This window comes from Hydractinia symbiolongicarpus, chromosome 5, assembly GCF_029227915.1.
Source record: "Hydractinia symbiolongicarpus strain clone_291-10 chromosome 5, HSymV2.1, whole genome shotgun sequence".
Classification (NCBI taxonomy): domain Eukaryota; kingdom Metazoa; phylum Cnidaria; class Hydrozoa; order Anthoathecata; family Hydractiniidae; genus Hydractinia; species Hydractinia symbiolongicarpus.
The window spans coordinates 9608076-9633356 of NC_079879.1; the positions used below are offsets into that span (position 1 = coordinate 9608076).

Genomic DNA, 25281 nt, shown 5'->3' on the forward strand with positions numbered 1-25281 from the left:
GATGATTACACACACAAAAAACGTGCAATACATGACAAATTGAAAACCAAACAGGGGTCCTGGGGTCGAGGTTGATGGGACAAACGTTTAGTCTATTAGTAGATTATTAAATTCTGTGATTAAATTAACGTAATGTTTGTTACAAATGCAGTAGAAAAATATCCTTGGAGGAGATTCACTAGGTCGGAGGAGGAACATGTAGACCAGGGGGAGCACTTTTTGCTAAAAAACTAATTTTGAAATGTTTGACTCTGCAAACGTTTGCTAGGAGCTCACGATAAATACGAACGCAGAAAGTGTCAACCGTATCAAATTTAACACAGTTTTAAAATTTCATGCGCACTAATATTTATTAAAAATTGTTTATATTCACCAAAAGCACTTTTAATTATTTAATTATTCAACACATATTTAACACAAATTCCAGAACGGTCTCCATTAAAAAAATTTCCGTATGTTTAAAATATTAGAATCATGAAAAGTGGCAAAATTATGATTTATTTGGAACGACGAAATTGCTTTGCAGCAAACTGTAGCTCTTTTTTCACCCTTCGTTGATCACAACCATTTGATCTCTTTAAAGATTCTCTTATATTTTCTTCATAAAAATTACCCGTCGCTATGCTCGAAAGATCAAGCATTGTGCTTCCTCGGTAGTCGCAACTCGCACTGATTTTGAGCATTGATACTCTACGAATGTTTCAACGTTTAAAATTTTTCGGTAAAATAAATAAAAATAATATGCAATAAATAATAAAATGTAAAAAAAAATGTAGAGATAGCTTTTCAATTGGACTCTTAAAGTTGTTAAAATCGATAGAAGCATGGTCAGTGAAATTGGGTTTAAAATTGAAGATATAATTGCCGAGTTAACACAAGATGCTAACGTATCACGACATAAAGGGTTACGAGAAGCTTGTTTAAGCGCTTCTGGTATGGTAACTTGTTTTATCTATCTTTGTTCGGAGGTAGAAAATGCGTCTATACATGTTTGGATTGTTACCGGTTTTTAGTCATTTATTTATGCGGCATTCTAATTGTAATCATTGGGGGTTTTGGCCTGTATTTGATAATGACGGAGATTGTGGGTCCGTTTAATTGATGGTTTTTTAGGTCCTTGTTATTTCTCAGAAATCAGAAAACAAAATCAAAACAACTTTACGGGGTCTATTTTCCTTTGTACTGAAGTCAATGTTCATAGTTTTGAGATAGTTTGCTATACTATTATCTCTTGGTCACAGGAATAAAACCCCATAACACCACACCACTACCCTTGTATTTATAATGCTTTCAAACTTAGTATAGTTTTGCTACAAGGCAAGACCTGTGTGTGGCTTAATACAATTCTCGGATCTGGGTTAGCTAACATTACCAAATTTTGAAAAAGAAAACAAGGAACTTTTAAGAAAAATGAGTGGCATATTTGGATTTATCAGCAAAAATTATATAACATAGGAGAATACCGAAGGATTATTAGAACAGGATTTATTTTATTTTAAAGTTTTTAAATTTTATAAGAGTTCGACCATAATATCTAACTAATTTGTGTGGTCATTTCTTTATAAAACATCAAAAGTTTGGCTTCTAATAGAGGCAGTTGTGCTTAGTGTATAAACTTGAAATTTTGCATGTTTCCATAAATTTTGGTGCTGAATTTAAATATGTTGGTCATTTTTGTTGAAAACAATCGAAAATTTCAAGCATGTTAACCCGGATCCTAGAATTGCGACGTGACTGAATTACTGAACTGAAATCCTGTATTTGCAAATCATTTAATAAAGAAATTTCAATTTTAATATTTCTTGAGAAATTTTGACAAAGTTATTGAACTACATGTTTGTAATTATTATAGAATATAAAGATACTTTTTAGCCCTAATTTGAAGCCTGATTTTGCACTATTTGTTGTTTTTTCTTATGAAAATGTATCACACAAAAACACTTCAGCATAAACTAATTTTCTTCCTCCACAAAAATGTTGATATTATGCTTACTGCAATGGTTTCGTTCACTTTCGATTGTTAAGGGTACAGGTAAAAGCTCATTTGATTTACTTAATTAATTCCATGGAGCAGGGAGCAGGTGGTTATCTTTAAATTAACAAAAAAAAATTTTGCTATGCAAAAAATTCCTATATGCCCATGGTCTCTACATGGCTATAGTCCCCCCCCTGGCCCCCCGGTAGCGTGGGCCCTGGACTTGTTTGCACAGTGCTAAATTGCACTAAATTATTAGACTATAAAAAGTCACAAAAACAAAATAATATTTAACATACATAATATATGATGGATGAATTATAGATGGAACTTCCACAATCAACTAAATGAGAAAATAAAACTTGGAATGGATTGGAATGCAATTTACCTGCCTGCTTTATGTACATTTCTGCATTCTTGCCCACAATTGCAAGGTGTCTATATCAATTAGAAAGGCTTTCACTGTCTGTCCCTTACATAGAAATTTTTTGTTAATTTTTATTCTACTGTGGCGCATGTCTAAAATAATTTCCTACCTGGATATAAAACCTGCCTGAAAATATGTATTTAGCGAAGTATTTTAGGCTTAAACTTATGTCTAAAAATTAAAAGCAAATGATTGAAATGAATGACACAGACTTTTAGTTATAAATAGTAGTTTTTTGTTATGTTAAAAACACACATGGGAATGTAATGGAATGTGCATACCCCCATATAGGAATGTGATACATAAAAGAAAATACTGAATGTAAGAAGACAATAGATTTCCAGCTATGATCTTCTATAATTTTGATTTATAAGAATGGCAAATGTTTTAAATGTGATGTTAAAAAAATTTTTTCTAGAATATTTGGATGATTGGGCTAATAATCGACGAATTGAACCATATCAATTGAGGTATATTTTTGCTTGTTATTAATAAAGTTTAAAATCCACCTTGTTGTTAAAATCAACATTTTCATAAATGGTCAAATAAACGCTCTGGGCATGTATTTAATTTTGAATGAATAAGTGGGCATTTCGACAGGCAATAATTACAGACTATATGTAGATATATATAGACTAAGGTGTTATTGGAGCATATACAAAATACTTCTGCTCTTTATTTTTAGAGAGACATGCTTTCTTCCATTCAAAATAGCCCTTGAATCCAGATCTGCAAAACTGGCAACATTGGCTGTCAGTGGACTTCAGGTAATACTTTATTTATTTTTGGTTTTTATTTTATATTATTAATTTGATAATTGCTATTCGATTGTATACATGTAAAGTTATTATTTCATACAGAAATTATTATCCGATGAACGATTTCATTCAAATGGTCACAATGAGAAAGTTGAATATCAGTTCCCAGTGCAATTTTTTAATGCAGTTGTGTCAACACCATCTCTCTCAGATGAAGTACAAGTGGAAGTCATGAAGGTTGCTACATTGTTTTAACTCTTTAATAATATTAAGATATAAGAATACAATTAGAACCATAATGTGAACTAAATCTTAGACCTTCCTGCACCATCGGGTCTCACTCTGTCTTAGACGTGTCGGTTCTGTCTGCTCCGCATAAATTCAACAGACCAATCACCTATTTAAAAATCCACCTAATTTAGGAGTCCAAAAAAGTTGATATTTGTTAATGGCATATAGTTGTAGAAATACAAAGTAAATTTGTTTCTCCTATTTCATCATATAATTTAATGTAGCTGTTGCTGTTAATAACATCTTCAGAGTCCTGTGAGGTTCATGATGACTATCTCATTAAGATTGCAGAGGTAAAGATTTGTTTAGTTATCCTATAATAATCAGAATTATATATCTTATAGTTAATAAAGCTAATAAAAAGCAGCTAATAAAGTATATGTATATAATTTGTCATGCTATCCTCTTTTTCTTTATTTACATATATAAAAATTACTTTCTATTCTTTCTTTTCTTGGGAATTTCTTATTAACAAAATGATCACTTGTCACACAAAATGATAAATTGCAAATATTTAAATACTAATGTGCAGGTGTACTTATACTGGAATACTGAAGTTCTTGTCTGAAAAAGCTGGTTCTTTTTTCCTCTTTATATACAAATTTTCCTTAATTGTAACATTACAGAATGGTAGGAAAAGTGAAAAAGTTGTTCATATATATAAAATAATTATACTCACTTCATTGCTCTCACATCACTGCCCTTCAATAAATAGCACTGTTAAAATTAAATGTTGTCCCTGCATAGCGAACAAACCAGAAGATTTATAATTAATAACTTAATAAAATATAGTTACCAGTCCTAAAAATATGATTGTTTCTTTATATAATGGTTATACATATTTGTTTTTTATTCACCTCAGGTTTGCATTGAAACATACGTTCGAGCTCATCAAAGCCAAACTAAAACAGCATGTCGTGCAACGCTAACACAAATGTTAAGTTCTTTATGTCATCGTTTGCAAGACAGTTCTGTAAGTGCACGTTTAAGTTTTATCCAGTAGCTTTTTACATTTCATCTTATTAAAGATGCTTTCATATTTTCTTTCTAATAGCACCAGAAAACATTAATTATGAGAAAACGTAAGTCTCTTGTTTGTCTGTGTTTGTTGCTTTACAAAATTTTATTATTGTAAATAATGTTTGCTACATGTTGTTTATATTTGTTTACATGTGTTAATTAATTTTTTCTTGCAATCATAGATTTTGATAATTACGGAGCAGATCAAACAAAGCTGTTAAGTCAAGATGTAGTATCTCTTCTGAAATATTTTAGCATGAAACTTCAATCTTTTTCATCGTAAGTGATTTTGAGTTTTTGATTGAGCTGTCTGTTTTTTTAATATTATGCAGTCATACACAAAGTTTATTTGAGTTTTAAAATCTTTGACATTCCACCTTTCAAACTCGAATGCACTGATTTATCCATATTAAAACCGTATACGTCTGTCTCTTACGCAAAATGGTAGTGTAGCTGCACAAGTAGCAAGGCAGTATAAAAAGCAGGGGCTAACAACTAGTAATGATACAATTTGACAATTTGTCCAAAGGTTGCAACGGTAATTCAAGGTTATTTTTTACAATTTTTTATCTCTTCAGGACAACGCAACAAAGTAATGCTCTGGCTTTGTACTTGGAATCTGTACAAGTTATGTTGTTAAATCTGTCCAAGTCAATGCAGCAAGATAGAGAATTTGTAAATTTAGTTTGGTAAATCACTATTTTGTTTTTAATCAGTAGGATATAACAAAATTTAAAAATGTTGTGTCAAGTACCTTACAGTTGTTATACATTTTCATCATATTTTGAACAGGCAAATTTTATGCCCATCCTTAATCCAATTGCTTGGCTCACCATCTGCAGATGTGAATACTAGAGGTAAACCTGTCGGGTACAGTGGCTTTCCAGACGAAGGTAGAGGTGCACGTGGTGGGAATAACAAAGGTGGTAAATACCCAACTCCTCTTATTGCTCGCACAATATATGCTATTGCAGGAGAACTGGTTCGTTTGGTTGGTACAATGCAATCTTTGAGACCCACACTTGAATCTCTGTTCCATCGCATAATTCTATATCCTCCATCACACCACAGAATAGAAGCTTTAAAAATAATTAAAGAGGTATGTATTACATAGTTTTAAAGTTCTTATCCCAGAATTTATATTTAAGACATTTTTTACATTTACTGATACTATATTTTTTACCAACAGTTGCTTGGAAGCCCACAAAGAATTTACGATTTGGCAGGTCCAACAAAAAATGACCGAATACCTGGCACACCTGAGTCACCAACTGAACAACGAAAAACGGATTTGGATTTATTCAGATTGTAAGTAAAATTATAAAAATAAAATTAGCAATAAAATCCTCAAAATTTTGTAGTTCTTACTCAGAAAATGCACATCACACTTCCTATATGTTATTCTGTATAACAATTTTTTTGTATCAAAAAAATAATGCTCCATTTTGTTTGTAGAATAATGGATGGCATCCAAGACTCATGCCATCATAATGAAGCAACAGTTTCAAGTGCAAGTGTGGCTTGTGTTGTTGCTCTTCTTGGAACTCTCGAAGATTTAAGTAATGGTGGTGGCCTTTCTGATGATCAAATAGAGAAATTAACCAAGGTAAAAGAACCTGATAATTGGATGGAATTGTATGGGAAGGCTGTTCCATATGATGATGGCTCAAATCTTCATGGACCGTCTTTGAAATGTGGAAACTTGGAAGGTTCAGATACAGAAAGTGATAGTGAACTTGATGAAAAACCGGACAAACCTAAACATATAAGATGGCAGATGGATTATGTTGAACACGATCAAATGCTAGGTATAATTTTGTTATCAACAATATGCTGCGAAATTAACTGAGCATGGATTTATTAGACTTATATTCTTGCAATCATGTGGTATATAGGCACTAAATGATGAAGATAAAATTTTTAGTAAACTTGGGGAAGTCATATTTCCTGTATGTAAGCTACAAATTTGTGAAATTAAAAACAAATACAAAATTTTTTGAAAAATTATACCAAACTCTGGTCATTACCTGATATGTGGAATTTTTATTATTCCTTTATATATTCACTTTTCAGAAAGTGACGATGAGTCAGGTGGTAACATGATGACACCAAAAACAGTGACATGGGCACCTGAACATGAAGAAAGAATAATTGAGAGTTATTCAACCAGTCCGAATAACAAAGGAAGGTTGAAACCAGGTAATTTTTTTTGAAAGGATTCAAATTATTTAAGAACTTCATCAAAAATTCATTCGAATTTTGCTGAAATAAAGTTACTATTGAATTTTGTTTTTATCGCTTTCTCTTTCTTTGTTACCTGCTAATTTATTATATTTTTTTAGATACATCAAGACGATCGTGCATTCCAAAGCCAAAATTACATTACTCTGGGATAAAGTCTAGAACAGATTCTGGTCTTAAGTCCAAATCAAAACGTGGTTCACAAAGAGATTACTTAAGCTCGAGCAAAGTACAACGCTCCTACTCTGCTGTTGATTTAAAACCCAGAAATGTACGTAGTACAATGCCAGTAATAAAACACCCATTGAGGAGAACAAACTCATACTCAAGTTTAGAAATCAAGAAAAAGGACATATTTAAAGCTGAAGATATTAAAGTAGACTTTGCATTTTTTGATAAGTTTCGGAAAACCTCGCACTCACGTAAAGCAGGGCATAACAAAAAGAAAGAGCATACGTTTGCGTTTGGAGGACTTCGAAGAAGAAATTCAAAAAGTGGGTCCGAATCACCCATGACTGATGAAGGTTTAAAATCTCCCAAACCCATCTTACGAAGAAGCAGTTCTTTTAAGGATGACGACAAAATGAACTCGAAAGACAAACCAGCGACTGATCATCAAGAGAGCAGACAGATTCCACGTTTGAAAGATTTGAGAAATCAACAAGGTTCTCCCTCCAAAGAAACCACTATTAATGGCATTCCACTTAGTAGGTTACATCGACAAAAACCAAGCCCGAAAACACATAAACCGAAATCTAAACCCAAAATCGTTAAACCCGAACCAGAAGAACCAAAAATAGAACCAGAGAAATCTGTTGAGGAATGTGAAAAAGAAGGAGCCAGAAATTTTGCGCGATGTTTGCTTGGTATATTACCTTCAGTTTTAGCAGCCACAGAGCCATCAGTGGCCGATGAAGCGTTACAACAATTTGCTTCGGACGTTTGTGAAGCTGTTTCATGTATGACTTTAAAACGCAAGAACGTTCCAAACTTTGGAACTGTGCGAACGCATGAAATAAGTTCCAACGAAGTTGAAACTGAAAAGGACCCTTCTCTGAATGCTGATGGTGTGTACAAGACAGTCTATGCAACGTTAAAACTCAGTTATACTCTTAACACGTCTGGATATTATAAGAAGAGAGGTGTGACTATACCACTAGCACAGGTAGGAAAGATTAATCTTACATTTGATGCTTCTTTCTTGAATCCGGACGACTCTTGGGGTCGGACCATGCAGACCACTCTAACGGTGGCATCTTGCGAACCACTCTAAGAGTCGGATCTTGCAAACCACTCTAAGGGTCAGCTCTTGCGAATCACTCTTAGAGTCAGACCTTGCGCACCACTCTTAGGGTCAGATCTTGCGGACCACTCTAAGGATCAAGTCTTGCTTGTTTTATCAAACTGCATAACTTTTAAATACAAAGCGTATTTTTAAGAACAAGCCTATTATTTGTTGCAATTTAAAAACTAAACAGGACAGAATTGAAATTACCAATTTTGAAGTTAGTTGATTTCATAGTTTCTAACGCCACACGGACGACAATCTTCAGTTATCTGATATAAAGAAAATGTGTTAAACGCACCAAGGGAACTGAAAGATTAAATTCAATACAGAATCAAGTCAAATCAACAACGAGCAAATAAATGATTTTTCTCTATCCTTATTTAGATTCTCTTAAATGGGTGTATTATTGACTCTTTTTCTTAGGATCAATTTATCGATTCGATCATATCTTCCGGCGTGAAAGTGCGACTATCGAAGATATGGTTGCGAGAAGTGTATCGTCTCGTTATCACTTACGATATTTTGTCGAAAGCTGGTTACAAATCAAATTCCAACGAAACGAATCGCGCACTGGTAGGATTGCTATCAGAAAGCATTTATACGCACCATCCAAGCCGGTTGAAAGAGTCGAACGTGTCGCCAGTTAAGGGTGAAACAGATTTTACGATGCCGGCGAAACGAGAAGGGACGAAATTTGCGCGGAGGCTGTTGTTATGCACTTGGGACCAAGCCTTAGAAGTGCTGGCTGTAGCGCTTGATACAACAACGAAAATTATCGGTAACGTTATTACGCGACTAGTTTTTTCGTTGGTACTGACTTTTAAAGAAAGTATTAGAATGTGTATGAGTATGAGAAGAAAAATACTTCCATTAAAAGTAATTTGTTCTAAAGGGGACTTCCACATCGTAACAAGTTAGGGCATCTTTTGCATCCTGAAAGGTAATATCTGCACTTTGAGAACTTTGTAAATACCTCCATGGTCACACCTTCGCGCTTGATATTAAACAATTATCGTTTGGGACTGCTGACAATTTTGGCTAGACTCAGAACATTGAAGGTGAATGCAATGAATTGTTCTGTATAACTGACGTATTTTACTTTTTTTATTAGCTGGAAATGGTTCTGTGGGATTGGCCATGATGTTAGGAAGCAACAACGACTCGCCAGTTGCTAGAAAACATTTATCACGTGACCGAGACATGGTTTGCTTGAGTCTTGACGGTTTCAGAAGAGCGGCAAGATTATGTTGCACTCTGGGTAATTTAGAAATACTTCCGTTTCTGTGAATCTATCACACACTGTTGCAAGACAAAAAAATTTTATTTATGCAAATTTGGTTTGCCTATAAAAGTTTTCCTATTTCCCTTTAGATATACAATCGCGTTGCGACATGATTTTGTCTCGATTAGCTGTTGCCTCTTGTGGCGATTTTTTCAATGATAAAAAATATCGCTCGCAAGGTGTGATGGGATCTGTTCGATTGCACGCTGCGCACGTGTTAAGTATGGATGCTTTGCTGGCAGCTGGGTTGGAGTTGGGTAGTAATGCTCCACAATCATGGATGCATGTCTTCAGGTAGGTGATGCTGTATTAATTAACAAAAAAGCGTGTAATATAAGGACGAACGACCCCGTGGATTTTACCACGGATAACGACTAGTCTCATTAATAATAGCCGTCGTCTGTTTGTGTGCCCGCGAAAGCTACGTCCTGTTACGGAAACACGAAATGCGATATATAAAGGACGCGCGACCCCGTGGATTTTTTCATGGGTAAACGACTAGTCTATATTATAATACCCGTATACGTCTGTTTGTCTGTCACGCAAAATGGTACCGCAAGTTAAGAAACACACGTAATGAGGTATTAAAAGGACGGGCGAACCCGCGGATTTTTCCACTGGTCATCGACTAGTTTTAAATAATACCAGAGAAAAGACGCAATTTTTACAAAGTATATATGTCTTCTTATCGTCTGCATTTTGTATTTTTTTTAGATGCTGTATGTATATCTCCCATCTTGAACATGCATCATTTAACTCGAGTGAAACATCATCCGTGTCATCCTCCACGCAGAATGCAGCTGCGATCGCCGCATCGCCTATGTCAGACGTGTTGAGTATAGCCGATAGTGACATGTCAATCGATAGCACTATGAAGACAGAAAAACCAACTCCTGGAATGAATGGCGTTTTAACAGCGGAAGACGCATGCCGGGCAGTGTACGCCCTGTCAAGTGCTGTTGATAATTTATTTGACATGGCCGCCACAACTTTACCGATTCGTGCATTTCGTGCGTTTTTACATGCACTCACGGAAGCTTCGCATCAACAACTGTATGGGAAAGAAAACAGGTTTATAAATTTTGATACGTCTTCTCCGCAAGATAATGATACTATTCAGCAACAAATGATCACAATGAATACACTGCATCTCTACCATATTTGTGATGTCATGCTACGATGTGCACGAAATAATAACCGTCCGCTAATTCACGTAATGGAAGCGTGGTCAATTATCTCGTCTCACTTGATCGAGGTATGATTTTGTGCCCCCTGGAACGATTCTATTTACTGTTCATTTTAAGGTTTTTATATCACAGAATTTTTTATTTCTTTTCAGGCTGCTTATCATAAGGCTAGACATGTATCCAAGGTCGCACTTACCTCGATTCATGATATACTAAGTGAGATGTTAAAACGACGATCAGAGCTTCCTCATTTTTGGTTTTACGATTCTTTGTTTAAACCGTTTAATACGTTGATGGGTTTAGATGTGTGTGACAATGAGATACAAGATCAGGTAATGGTGCTTTTTAAACCGCGATAAACGTTTTTTTTAAAACTGACTGATCCTGAGAAATAGAAGGCATTTTCCTAACATAGAATGCCCGTCCCGTTTATTTATTTATTCTTATTACTATTCTTTTGCCTTATTCCAGATGTTATAATCTATTTTAGATTAACGAATAAAAAATCGTTTGCACGAAAAAGTTTTCGCTGAGAAAGATATGTTTTCTTCATTGTGTTTTGATATTTTTAGATTCTTTACACCCTCTATGAATTAGTTGAGGGTTTTAGTCAGTCGTTAAAATCTGGATGGAGGTCGTTGTTCGGTGCATTGAGCAACACGAAAATTTACAATAGGCATGCCATCGAAGAGTTTAACGATTGTGAGCAAAGACGCAAACTGGTGTTTAACATAATTGAGAATTTTGTCAATGTTAAAAGCACGAATGTTTTTTCATCCGCTGTTGTGAGCGCCATCTTGTGTTTGTTGAAGTTCTTGCGAGGCGGAAATACAGCAGATGAAGACGATTCATTTGAACTAACTCACTACGCCCAAAGCGATGATCGGAGTGAGACGGACAGTAGCATAAGCGAAGTGCCGTCGGAAAGTGAATTATGTGAACCAACACTCAACGTCTTGTCGCAAATTTCGAAACGTCTTTCGAACATCTACATTCAACCCTCCAGCGCTATCTTCTATGGCTCTTATTCCATCTTGCTCGTTAATATGGCGGAATCACAAGGAAAGGTCTGGGACGACTCTTGGTCACAAAGTTCAAGCACTCTATCTGGCACGTTGAGCCCTGATAACGAGAATAAAAACCATCCCTCTCACACTGCTAGTTCCATCGTTGCTATAGACGACACTGGTATTCTAAGGGTATGGTTTTTACTGCTGGAAGGATTAACAACCAACGTGACGACAAGTCCAAAGAAATTTCAACCAATGATTATCGAGCTATTATTCGAAATACTACGCTCAATTACAACTGTTCCTGGTCCTCATTTTTCTATGTTTGTTATCTCGAACTTGGTATTACCCATGTTGCATTGCTGGGTTCAAAGAGGTTCTCGTAAAAAGTCGTACTGGGATAGCACACTGAATAATTTCAAGCATGCATGTGGGCTAGCAACTCAGCTGGTTGTAGAAGAGATTGGACATTTTCTTAGTGTTGAAGGTAAAATAGAGTCTTTTAGAGTTACCTTAGAAGGCCAAACTGCAATGGAGTACGACTGTTAAATGAGTTTTATTTATATTTACTGAGGAATTCTTCCAACATAGGTTACCATGCAGCCTTTAAGCATGCAGTGAAGATGACCAGATTAATTTGAAGAAATAGATTGTAGTTTAATTTTTTTTGTATCTTTTAGGCGCTACAGATTGTGTTCCAGTAATGTTGAAGCAGTTACTCGATCTGTTTCATGAGTGTATTTCCCAGCCTATCGAAACTATTGCTAGGCTTGGCTGTTCGTGTTTAAGGTGAGTGTCACATTGTGACTTCATCCATTCATTCACTCGTGCATTTATTCATTCCTGCATTTATTCATTCATTCGTTCATTCATTCATTTCTGTGAAAGAAATCTATATATTACAGTGAAAATACGTGTCTATTCAAATAATATTAATTTCATTCAATGAAAAAAAAGTAAACCATTTTTAAGGGTAGTTTAGTTTAGCACTAGCTTTGTTTTTGCATTTTAGACATTTACTTCTTTCTGCCGGCCCTCAATTTTCAGAAGAACTTTGGCATATTCTGTGTAAAGGAATCACGAAGATAATAGAATCGACACTTTCATATGCCAGAGAATTGTGCTCGTGTTTTCAAAGTGGTTCCACCAGCGTAAGTGGAGATAATGGAATGGTGGTAAAGATCGTTGCGAGAAGAGATGTGACTCCACTAGAAAATGTCAGACTGATGCAAATTGCAGAACAGGTATACGCTAATTAACGGAACAACATGGAATCTAAAGGGATATGCATATATTTTTTATAACGAGTTAGATTTAGAAGAGACGATGCTCAGGAAAGGAAGAAGTAAAGCATCATTGATACATTCTCTGACAATAATCTTATTTGCTTTAGGTATTTTTGTTGGAATCGCAAATCAGTGCATCATCGCCATGGTCTGAAACTGCATTAGATGAGGATGACAATCGATCTTATATTTTTGTCATTTCCACGTCTGATGAAACTGATAGTACAAAAATAAGGTAAAATTATTATCACATTAAGTTTTTTTTCCCTTAAAAATATAAAATTTTAAAATAGACAAAAGTAACTTAAGCCACAATGGGTTTCGAAGGGTTTTCTTGATATTTACAACAAGATTTGTTTGCCGTCGTACAAGTGTGATTGGTAAAATCGTTTGGCAAACAGCAAATGCAAATTTCATGTTAGGTTTAAGTTCATAGCTATTGTATGTGTGTTCCAATAAAATATTGCACTTGTTATAGAATCACCTTCCGTGCATTGACAGTCAGCTTATTAGCCAATCAGATCTTGGTACAGATGCTTGGTTCCATGCTTCTGGAAAGTGCTGAGTCAGTTCGTGGGTCTATTCTATCAACGATAACCGAATCAGGTTTAATCAAAAGAAATAATGAGGATAGTTCGTTACCAGGACTCTTATGTTATTTATCACCGATAAATCTTGGAATCTTGTTTGACTGTCTCATGGAATCATACAGCATCGCGAACGAGTATAATGTTCGTCCAGGATTACGTTCACTCGTCCAAAAACTTGCGCGCTTTTCAACACCATCCAATTTACTCCGACAGTCCATAACATCTTTTGCATTTTATTTGAATACTTTATTTCAAATTTCACGACACGACGGAGAAAACTTTTCTATCTCGAACATTAAAAGAATTTTAACAGGCGAGAAAGTTCATTTGGAAATTAGTCCAGAAAGTCCAATGAAAATCGAGACACCAAAGTCAATACAAGGCGGGAGGTATCGTGATTTACTCAAGGGTGATGTTAATATTGATTGGATTATCCGTCGTTTATACGACGCGTGCAATCAAATCAGCGACACGTATCAAAAACTCCATCAGTCGGATATATTTTCCGAACAGGATTCTGGGTATCAAGATGCATTCTCAGCGAGTTTTTCATCTCTTCTTAACTCGCCACAAAAACATAACGGTACTGAAAGTTCAGAGGAAAGTTTAGACATTACTCGACTCGTTAAAGGAACTCATATTGAAAAAAGTAAATTTGTTTCTCCATTCCGTCATAAGAAACGAAATGAAACGACGGAAAGCGACGGCGACGTGAATCGGAATGCAAGGAGACGTGAAGATGAACTTTTACAGTTAGCGGCTTGGTCTCAACTGATAATCAGTATGCTGGAGTTACTATTAGGTTTACCGACATTGCAATTTAAGACGGTGCTTCCTGCCGTCTTTCCAGCCGTGACGTCTTTAATAAACACTGTTCATGATCCAAAAGTTCGACAACTTGTTTGTGATGTTGTACGTCGTTGTGGTGCGATTTATGGTATTATATAATTTTTATTTCATCTCAATTTTCCAACCTATCCACGGGAAAGTATTCGTACCCAAATCTGTTCTATTCCAGTAAAGGCAAGTAGCAATTTTAGATCTTTTGTATTTGTTGGAAATCTTCGCCATGATGTAATTGTATGAAAAAAAGTGATATTAATTGCTCAATCCCAACTGTTTCATCTCCTGTGGTCTTTTTATTTAAGCACGTTTTTTTGACCAATTACTTTTTCATAAATTGGACGGCGCGTTTGCTTTTTCTAAACTAATAGTCATCGGATCAAAGCCTAATTTGTTTACTGGACAAAAAAGTCATCACATGACCAGAAAATGGATAACGTATCACAAAAGAAAAAAATGGTTTTTGATAGCTTTTACCCATTTTTATGCATTGGAAGTGGATCAATGAAAAACATGATTACGTATTTCTTTAGGCCCAAAGTAGTTTATGATGAAAATATATATTGTAAATATAAAAAATAATTTATTCGAGTTATATATGTAGTTTTGTAAAATATATACAATTATTAATAATAATTTTTTGTTTTCTTAAAAACATGTAAACTTTCATGCAATGTGAATGTCAAAATGAAAATTATATGGAGACAGGTGAAGTGATTTAGGTTTGTGAATGTGAATATTTGACACCGTTCAGTGTAATTTTATTCACAGTGCCAATCTTTGTAGAAAACAGATTAAATTCGCCTAGCTGTATATCCCGTAGAAAATTCACTTTCTTAAAAAGAAAGACGATCACTTCAAAGGATGTTTGATTTCGAATATTTTGTTAATGATTTCGTTGGTCCATCCTAATAGACCTTTTTTTAAATTTATTTAACTGTCATCACGAAATCATTGTAAACACTCTCATAAAATAGGGCAGGTAACCGGTCCGTGGTTCGCTCCACAGCGCGGGCATGTCCAGCAAGTGTCTTTACCACAGCTACGGGTCCACCCATGCCATGTGAGGTGAAATTGGATAGGCAATGGCGGTGTATATCTAATGTTTACTTTCAGAACACAGGACCCACATTGTTAACAGTGTTTCGAACACAGAAGTGGCTAAGCTGTATAAATATTCGGAATAATAATAACAAATGTTGAAAATGAATATATCGCAGCAGGGACTTTTACAATTTAACCTCATTTTTGACCACAAAGAAAGTTAAACACCCTTGTTACCATATGACTCCGGGCACTTTTTTTACCAAAATTTTATTGCGGTGCTCATCCAGACTATTTTTGGATTATTACGTCAAACGATGTCACTGTGTAAAGCAATCTCGTTTTCAAGGCTTCTCTGATAAGTCCTGGGATCAAAGTTTGTTTTACACAAAGATTTGTAGATTACCTCTAAGCAAGAGAGTACAGTAACTGGTTTCTAATCTTATTACAAACATTGTCCTTTTCTGTTATTGCTGACACATTCGCATGAACCAGACAAACCTGTCTTGCAGGAAGGAAATCTGGGGTGAGCTTTCTGTTTTATTGACACAAGTATGCATAACGGAGATATTTTTAGTTAATCCTAATTTTTATATGTTTTTAGTTTCATAAGATTGGAATAAACAATTAAATTTCGTTCCGTTTGAAAACATAAAGAAGCTTTCCAAACTCCGACCAAGAGATTGGCAGTTTCAAAACTGGTCATACTATACAGTATATATTTTCCCTGTGTCTGTAGAAATGATATCGAACGTAACGAAATTTTTTTTCTAATTCCAACTGTTTACGAATTCGTTCCAGTCTCTTCTTCTTTCAACTCTCGTACCAAAAAGTAAGTTTGGAGCAAGGTTACTGTAAATACATATCAGTGGAAGGAAAAATTAGAATTATATACAAAAATTAGATTAAACGAAGTAAAGTGCTGATACTATTTTCGTCCCCAGAGCTCTTTGAGATTAAAACTTTGAAAGTAGTACTTTTTTCGAGCTTATCTAAAAGAGCTCTGGGGTAGAGAATGTGCTGACACGGGATTTATATTACAGAACAGAAATATACGTTTAGAAAAAACACGACAATTAAACTCGCCAAATTGAACTACACGTTTCAGCTGACACCATAACCAGGTTAAAAAAAGTATAAAACTGAGAAAGTTTGAACACGTCAAAAAGTGCCATCTTTTTACAAAACAAGTCCATAAAATGCCGACCTGAATAACCCAACAAGCAAAGCTACAAGCATGAACAATTCCAGGAAAGAATCTTTGTCCTGTTTTAATATTGTTGCTAAACTTATATCAGCCCATTAGGAAAGAATAGCTCTTCTCTCCTCTTTTGTTTCCAGCATGGACGACCCCCATGTTCACAACAACAAACTGTTGACATTAATTATCTGTACACAACAACGTATACAAATTTCTGTCCTCCTTTTTTTTGAAAAATGGTGTCTGACAGAATTAGATTACCAACGATTAATTCATGCTGACATCAAACTAGATTGACTAGATTCATGTTACACCCCGTTCAGAAAAGAAATTCAACAGGATAAGGGCAGCTTTTTATTACAAAAGGATCATGGATGTTACCATAGCAACAAGCCAGGAACGTATTTGTCGACAAGAGACTGGTAATAAGGTTTGATAGCTTCAACATCTGGTATCTCGTTGCTTTTCGAATAAAGATCGAAAGAACTAGAAAAAAAGTTTCTAGATCATACACAAATAAAAAAAAGTGTGAATGTTAACATTGGTCATTAAAACGAAAGCTGTAGACAAAATAAAATGTTCTTACGATGCCAAGACTTACCTAAATTCTTTTAACCACGGTAACATTTCGTGGTCAGTCTCACTACACAAATGTTTATAGGCACCATTAGTATGGTAAGGATAGAAAGAGTGATATCGCACCATGTAAAAACCTTCTGCAGGGATATTACACTTGTTCTTAACAAGAACTCTGTATAAGTACTCTAAGAATGAAAAAAGAAACTAATAAACAAATATGATACAAAGAAAAATATAATGCATTAAATCAAGGTTGCTGGTAAATGACAAATAACATACAATTAATTATAATAAAAGGCAGTATAACAAAAAAATAATAAAAATGCGGATATATAATTAAAGCCACGGTTGTATGTACCATCATGACCCCAGGACATTACTGTGTTATCCAATCCACAATTTGAACTGTAAATACCATTCTGGGTACTGTAAAAAAGTAAAAAATTAATAATATTGAGAAATGGTAGAAGCATAATAAAACGTACATAATGGAATTATTTGGATACTATATCAGATGCAAGGGTATCCTATATCATCTACATCGGTTAGGTGATTTGATTAAATCAAGTCAGGCAGAACTAAACAACACGCACTGAAAAATTAAAAAAATTTTGCACTTTGAATAGTCACTTTTGAGCAATTTTTTGGCAGCTAATGAAATCTTTTTTTTTTTGCGCACTAATAAATTTGCTTTTATCTTCTCCTGCTTTTACAAGTATGTTACTTGGCATAAAGGCTTAAGACAGAAATGTAGGTCGATCTTCAAAAAAGCAACTCTTTTTATTTTTGCCAAGTATTTATAGAAAAATTTGTAAAGATAAAAAATATAAATTTGTAATATTCTACTTATATAAAGGATTCTGATAGTCCGGATTTTCTTTGAAGTATTCGCTATATACGCACGCATCTTGAAAGGCACAGCCCACTGGAAAAGTGTCGCCCACTACACACCACTAGAAATGAAAAATAAAACGAAAAACATTTTCAACACGGCTCAAATGAACATACTTTGTCTGGAGAAAAGTTTTGTGGAATTTCACGAAGAAACGAATTTTAATTTTTTCTCGTATAAACAAATGCATTTTGTCATTGAATTTTTCGAATCCCGGGTTTTGCCGAATGCTTCAAATAGAGTATTACCAAAATAATTTTCTTTAACAAAATCATAAAAAAAAAGTTAAAATGGTGCGATCCTTTCCACGTCACCATTAAAAGAGTACTGGTTTAACTTTCCACAATTATAAAATAAAAAATTATGAAAATAAATTTCAAAAATTCGACGATATAACATTTGTGAGAAATCCCCAACGTTCCAAAATTTCGCAAGAGCTTCTGTTTTTTTCGTTATGGTAGTTCGCAAAATATCAATGTGAGGATTTTAGCATTTGCTTCTTATCAAGGTAAAATCTCTTGTGCAATAGACAGTCTTACCTGAGGTTCACCCCACAATGCTAAAACTTTTCCCAAATCATGAATTAAACCAGTCAGTTGGAACCAATCTACAAGAAATATAAAAATATAAAAAATAAACAACCATGCAACACACTTTTGTTTTGGTATTTGACCATAATTCAGTCGTTTAGAAGATTGAATAAAATGACGTATAAAGAAAGAATAAAATGGTTACATCCCAGGATTGTTTTATTCTGTTAAGCAGTATGAATTGGATCTATAAAACCCTTAAAACAAAAGTTTAGTCTTTTTTTAGTGTCTTTATAAAGCAAAACACTTCTATTTACGTCCTGCACATCGACATTCTGCTTTCGAAATAGCACTCTTCAAAAAAATATACTTTTATAACCGATTTAAATGCTTATTCTGCGAAGTACCTGTTGCAAGAGGTTGATCCACCTTTCTTGTTAAAATCTTTTAAAGCCTTAAACTTCTTCGAAAAAGCATGGGAAAACTTTAGCTAAAAAACCTATCAGGAAAAAGAACTTGTAAATATAATATAATATAATATAATATAATATAATATAATATAATATAATATAATATAATATAGTATAATATAATATAATATAATATAATATAATATAATATAATATAATATAATATAATATAATATAATATAATATAATATAATATAATATAATATAATATAATATTAACTAAGAACATCACCTTTATCAGGGTGTTTCTCACGAATTCTTTCAGCAGTTTGGAATGCATGGATGGAATTTGGGAAATCAACCTGTAATAGATATGGCTCTCAATAATATGAGGTTATCAAGTCAAAATATGAGGTCATCGAGCAAGCAATGTTCTTGTTAACGTTTCCAATTTGACACCATCCTGATATCCCAAGCAGAAACTAATACTCATTTTTTACAATCATTACCAAGACTTATATTCAAAACTTTAAGAATGTTCTAAGAATAATGCCGAGGCTCAATCATCAGACAACAAACTTTTTTAAGTCGCATAAAAATAATATTATCGTATTTTTACAAATCGTACATTAGTTGAAAATGTATAATACATTGGTTATTTTATTGAATATTAGCATTAGCATTTTTTCGCTTGTTTAACAAGTTTAAAATGGCATCGCATTATAAGGTCACTCTTATGTATTTGGTATATATTTCAGACCGAAAGTCAACCTCATTCCAAGCCTGTTGTGTCTTTTATATATTAATGTCAGAAAAGATATAAGTGCTCTGGGGAGGAGATTAGTCAAAAAAAAAAACACGAGACGTTCGGCATTTTTGTTTTCGTCAAAAAAAATTGTTTTATTTTATAGTTGGGCGTTGGTCTGACTTTGTTATTGACAAAAATTCGATTTTATCATAATTCTTTTTGTCGTGTATCTATTTTGAAATATTCTTTACTAGTTGTCAAAATGGGACCTCTGACATCATACACATGACGTCACAGTCACATACACGAAATTTGACTCTGTAAGTCACTAGTCGTTCACAAACGATTAGTCAAAAAAGACGCATCCAACGTTGTTTCGTCTATCACTAAGCTTGATTTTCAATACAGCCCTAATAATTCATACTAACAAAATGGAATATATACATTAAATCTTACATCAGGATCACTCTCATCAACAAGGTTATCCAGCAACATAACCGCCTCCATTATGGTCATCTCTGCGTGATCAAAGTTCAACCATTTTTCTTTCTATATAAGAATCTTAATGGTTATCATAACATTTACACATTGGTTCGTTCTACTAAAACCACCATGACTTACTTTTCTTTGTACAAATTCCATGCATTGATTCACATGCATTTCTCGATAAGTTCGCTTTACGTTTTCCGTTTGAACCTTTTCCTGGAAACAAAAACGCAGTAATATGGATACACCTCAAGGAATTTTTTGTCACTTTTTCCCCACAAGGATTCCTCGGATAAGATCGACTAGATAAGTACTGTTAAAGAGCTCGAATAAACGCCCCGTCTCAATCCATGGGTACAATAAGGTTATTTTTACTTTTAAATAAACAAGAAACTGAGTGTATGTTTGTATAATATGGGGGTTGGGTGTATGTAGTTTCTAATTAATAAGAGATTACCGTATAATTTCGAAAATCTTTAGCTTCCTTCTTATTTGTTTTGTCTGGACGATATAATTGAGACGGATCCTCAAGAAACGCACTCTCTTGCTTCTGGGGGTGAATAATCATAGTAATAATAAAAATAATGGATTAAAGAAAAAAGAAGTTCTCATATGCTACCTGCCTATATAGTATATTTTACGCACTCTGATTTCCACATGACATTTAGGAAATAGCAAATCAGATATTCTATGGTCAGTGACGTCATAGGTGAGTTGGAAAGTGACACGGTTTTTAGTTTATGTGTTTGTTTTTGTTTTTCTAATACCACTTTGTTTATGAAAGAGACTGAAAATTAACGAAACATTACAAACACTAAAAGGATGTTGACCAGAAACCAAAATTTCAAGCTACAAAAATGTTTAAGAAAGAAAATTAAAAGCAGTGTTATGTCACTTTCTAAAAGAACGTTCATTCCAGGACGTCATAAGAACAATTTCAATTCCTTTAAAAACTAAGCTAAGTCAAAAATCTAAATGTTCTTATAAAGAAAGAGTGGACACTTAATGATTTTGATATATTGACTGCCCACATCAGCATATTTGGCCCCTTGACTCCTGATATTATAAGTCAAAGTGTGTGATGATAATATAGTGGAAATTTCTCCTTGTAGAGTTGGTACGTGGTTCAAACTTAGCATGTTTCATTCAATTTCACAAATATTTTGTCCGTGGAAAGATGTTAAAATTTTAAGATAATATTGATGAAGTTTTTCAATCGACATTATTTTTAAATTTTACATGATTTTCAGCCTTAAAGCTTGGTTTCCATCTGGCGTTAAATCGCGTTAATTTTTTCACGCTAATTTCCTAGCTAATAACTCTATTTAACGAAACTGCTTAACGCGAATTAACGCCAGATGGAAACGAAGCCTAAACAAAAAAAAAATCTACTCCACACAAGGAATATTTCATTTCATAAAAACTGCACACAAGGAATATTTTGTTACATAAAAACTTCACAACGAAACTACTTACTGGCAATAGCACTCTCATCTTTAACATTCACCTCGATACTGTTTTGTTTAATAACTTAACATTTAACAAGTTATTATCAATTGAATTTAAAAACTCGTTCAACTGGTTTTTCTTTTAAATTAGCAGATTATAAATAGATATTGAGACGAATCAAAAAGGTTATGTTCTTAATTCGGTTATGATTTTATTGTATTAAAAAAAACCCAGCAGTTCCAGGGACACAATTATAATCCAATTAAGACTTGACTTACGCATGCAGCGTGACTGTTTTGAAGCTTGTATACAATTGTTTACGTCAAATAAATTTCACGTCATCAACTTCTCCGTGCGAACACAAAATGCATGGTTAAGATGTGCAAAAGTTTTGTCGCTTCTAATGACCATCAAGTAATTGAATAAAATGACCCAGTTTTAAAATTTAAGTGTATATTTATTTTAGTCAAAAATTTCTTTAATCCTTTATTCTATTGACATATTTCAGACTTTGCTTAATTAAATTCTCGGCATTTTTCGCAATGTTCTGGCTACTTTAGACCTGACATTTCTCTCAATAGAACTTTCCCGAATTTTCTAATTATGTCAAACTCAATTAAAGAGGTCAATACTAAAAATAATTCTGATCCCTAAGTTCTTTAGGAAAAGGTAGAACAAATTACCTAATTTCGTAAAATATTTTTGTTCGTTAAGTGCCTCAATTCAGAGCTGAAAGTTACGGTCAAACCCTTCATATAGCCGAGCTTTCTAAGAATAGCCTTGTTTTCAAAATAATTATTTTCTTTAAATCTAAATAAAATCCAACCAGAATATTATATTGCTCTAAAAACTTCAGTTTTGTCATGATAATTTAATATTCTATCTGAATATCCTTATTTGAAGAGCACAGAACCATTATTAAATTTTATATGACGTCATAATTATTATAATTTATGAAATTCGGGAAGGGTGTATTTCCAGTTACTTTAAGCCTGCATAAATATTGTAATATGAAGTCGCTACTAAGAAGTCGGAGTAATAATAGTTGGAAATTTTAATAAAAGAAAATTGTTTTTTTCACAGTTTTTATAAAAAGATGTAATATCCTTTGCTAAAGGATAAAAATATCCACTTTGCAACACCGATAAGAAATTAAACATTTTTTAAATTCAGACAATATATCTCTTAAATATATAGAACTTAAAAAAACATATACATATATATTATCCAGCACACATTATCACTATCTTAATTTTACTAAATATATATAATTTTCAAAAATATACACCCTAAACGAAAATCTGTACAGTTAAACAGGTGTGGTCTTAGTAGGCAGAGCGCATGCGCAACTCAATTTTCCATGCAAAAGATTCGATGTTTACATAGAATTGATAGTGAAGGAACAGTATCAGATGGGTGAATGTTCTTGTTATTTTTCAAACAAACATTTTTTATTAACAAAATATAGATAAAAGTTCAATTTAAAAATAAAAATTGTCAAAAATAAAATAACTTGAAATAACACATTTTCTAAAGCAGCATGTCAGCAATGACAGCCAGTTTAAACTAGAAAGAACCAGTTTGGACTACTTCGTGTTTTTTTGTCCGTCACAAAATCGAACTGGGAGATGACGCATTACAAGAACATGTTTACAAGTAAAGGTGTTTACAAAAAATTTGGCAAAACACATTGAAAGGTCACACCATCGCTGACATGTGCATGATAAGTCTTTTACAAAAACAGATTTTATGACAACTTTGGTTTGAACTTTGGTTTGAAAACATGCCGAGAACGAATCAAGTGTGTCTTTCAAACAATTATCTCTTAACAACTGTGTGAAGCGTTTATTATTGACATCATCAATTTAGCGGTTAGAAGAGCGTGTTTAAGAAAGTAAAAATAAATGTAAAATATCTATAAATAAAAATGACGTATTATTTTACAACTGGAAATTATAACTTCCTAATTATCAACAAAATATTCGCGGCTTCATTTATTTCAGACGTTCACAACAGCATGGACGATATTCTTTAGTTGAACGTTCGCTTCTTTCGTTCTCATTCGCACATTCTCTATTTCATCTAAATAAGGATCGTATAGAGCTACTAAAAACATGTTCAGAATGAGTCATACACTGAGGAATAACGATAAAATATGCGACGTTCGTCAATTTCGTCGACAAAAAATTATTTTGATTTAAAGTTATAAAGGGCGTTGGTCTGAATTTGTTATTGACAAAAATTGAATTTGATCATAATTCCTTTTCTCGTGGATCCATTTTGAAATATTCTTTGCTCAATACAATAGTTGTCAAAATGGGAGCTCCGACAACATGGACACACACACACATGACGTCACAACCACAGACAGAAATTTGACTTTGTTAGTCATTAGTCATTCACAACTTCAAAACGATGATACATTGATGTGCATTAAGCTCCGCGAAGGAGAGTTAATATTGTTTACAGAGATTCAACTTGTCTCAAGTGGACAATGAAATTTAGTACTTAACTATCCTAACGCTGTATGTGTAAATGACTGGACTATAAATCTTAAATTAATTGTTAATTCACTAAAAAAACAGCCTCTCCTTCACAGTTATTAATAGTGGTACATTCCAATATTTTATGACACGCTAGGCTCTTACCAGTGAAGGTTATTATTTTTATGCTCTACGGGGGAGTGCTGTACTTACAAAATAGATAAATTTGAAGTCTAACCCTTAAATATAAATGTTTCGAAATCACGTTATAGAAAAAATCATGTTGGGAAATATTTTATAAAACAAAATAGCAATAAAATAAACAAACAAACCTTCAGTGTTTTCGATTTGTCGTCTCAATTTCAAAATATTTAATCGTGCGAATTCTTTCTTCTCTTCCGCCTCCCGATTATAACTTTCGAGCAACTTTATATGATCTTCTTGTTTAAAATCACTGTAAGAATTTTTTCGTAGACTTTCTTCACAACAACGCAATTGCTCCATCTTCGCTTCAATCTCTTTCTCCAACTTTTCGGCTGTCGTCTCCGACTTCAAACGTCTTTCTCTTGTTTTTTCAAAGTCCGCAGTGAGGACATATAACCGCCTTTCGCCTTCTTCGCATTGCCTCGCATTTTCCTCGTACTTTTCGCGAACAGTTCTAAGCCGCTCTTCCAATTTACCCAAAGCTACGTCACCTTCCAGCTCTCGATTCTCCAAAACACGACGCTTGCTTTCACTACAGTCCGTATCGTCGCGTAAACTTTTCAACTTGTCAACGACGTCTTCCTTCTTTCGCTCCGCGAGTAAAATCTGCGCTTCGATCGCTTCGATTTTTCGATAAAGTGATTCTTTTTCTTTAAGCGCAGCTTCTAAGTGTTGTTTTGAAACTGCTAAGCTTGATTCAAATTTGATAATGCGCTCTTCCGACAACTCGGATTGAGCTTTCATCGAGTTTAATTTATTTTTTACAGCATCCATTTTAAAATTGTGTTTTTATTTATTTTAATCTAAAGAAAGCAGACATTATTAACAAAACAAACAAACTCGTATACCTAGAAGGATTAAAAAAAATGTATTAACACATCAACCGGGATCAATACAAAAATCAAAAAATAAAGAAATGAATATAAAAAATACACAAAAGTAGTTCGAAAAGTTACTGCATCTACAAACTCGTCATCAAAATCCTCTCCACTGTGCTATTACAAAAAAAAAAGAAGAAAAAAAAACACTACGTACGATTAAATTTTTAAAAATTTAT

The 25281-nt window shown here is 33.7% G+C and overlaps 2 protein-coding genes across 3 annotated transcripts; one reads left to right on the plus strand and one right to left on the minus strand.

Moving 5' to 3' along the window:
* Positions 1-693: 693 nt before the first annotated feature.
* Positions 694-15164, plus strand: LOC130644647 (brefeldin A-inhibited guanine nucleotide-exchange protein 3-like). Its single transcript, XM_057450331.1, has 24 exons — positions 694-933; positions 2821-2872; positions 3088-3169; positions 3263-3397; positions 3676-3744; positions 4314-4424; positions 4506-4533; positions 4654-4750; positions 5050-5160; positions 5264-5570; positions 5661-5779; positions 5927-6279; positions 6545-6670; positions 6814-7877; positions 8424-8778; positions 9112-9258; positions 9372-9576; positions 9997-10537; positions 10622-10801; positions 11042-11966; positions 12160-12268; positions 12492-12723; positions 12873-13000; positions 13244-15164. Exons 1-24 carry the CDS (start codon positions 825-827, stop codon positions 14301-14303), a joined length of 6645 nt encoding a protein of 2214 aa, XP_057306314.1. The 5' UTR covers positions 694-824; the 3' UTR covers positions 14304-15164.
* A 1131-nt stretch (positions 15165-16295) lies between these two features.
* On the minus strand, positions 16296-25200 carry LOC130644658 (inositol oxygenase-like). Of its 2 annotated transcripts, XM_057450346.1 has the most exons (10): positions 21565-21716; positions 20546-20638; positions 20224-20304; positions 20059-20151; positions 19147-19216; positions 18454-18521; positions 17869-17975; positions 17381-17448; positions 17045-17207; positions 16296-16929 (listed from the first exon to the last, which is right to left on the minus strand). In XM_057450346.1, the coding sequence occupies exons 1-10, from the start codon at positions 21589-21591 to the stop codon at positions 16821-16823; spliced, it is 879 nt and encodes a 292-aa protein (XP_057306329.1). In that variant the 5' UTR covers positions 21592-21716; the 3' UTR covers positions 16296-16820. The 2 variants fall into 2 exon arrangements, 1 of the variants encoding a protein (XP_057306329.1); XR_008982614.1 differs by lacking the exons at positions 16296-16929; positions 17045-17207; positions 17381-17448; ... (2 more) ...; positions 19147-19216; positions 20059-20151 and adding an exon at positions 24353-25200 and having other exon boundaries at positions 21565-23619.
* Positions 25201-25281: the final 81 nt, after the last annotated feature.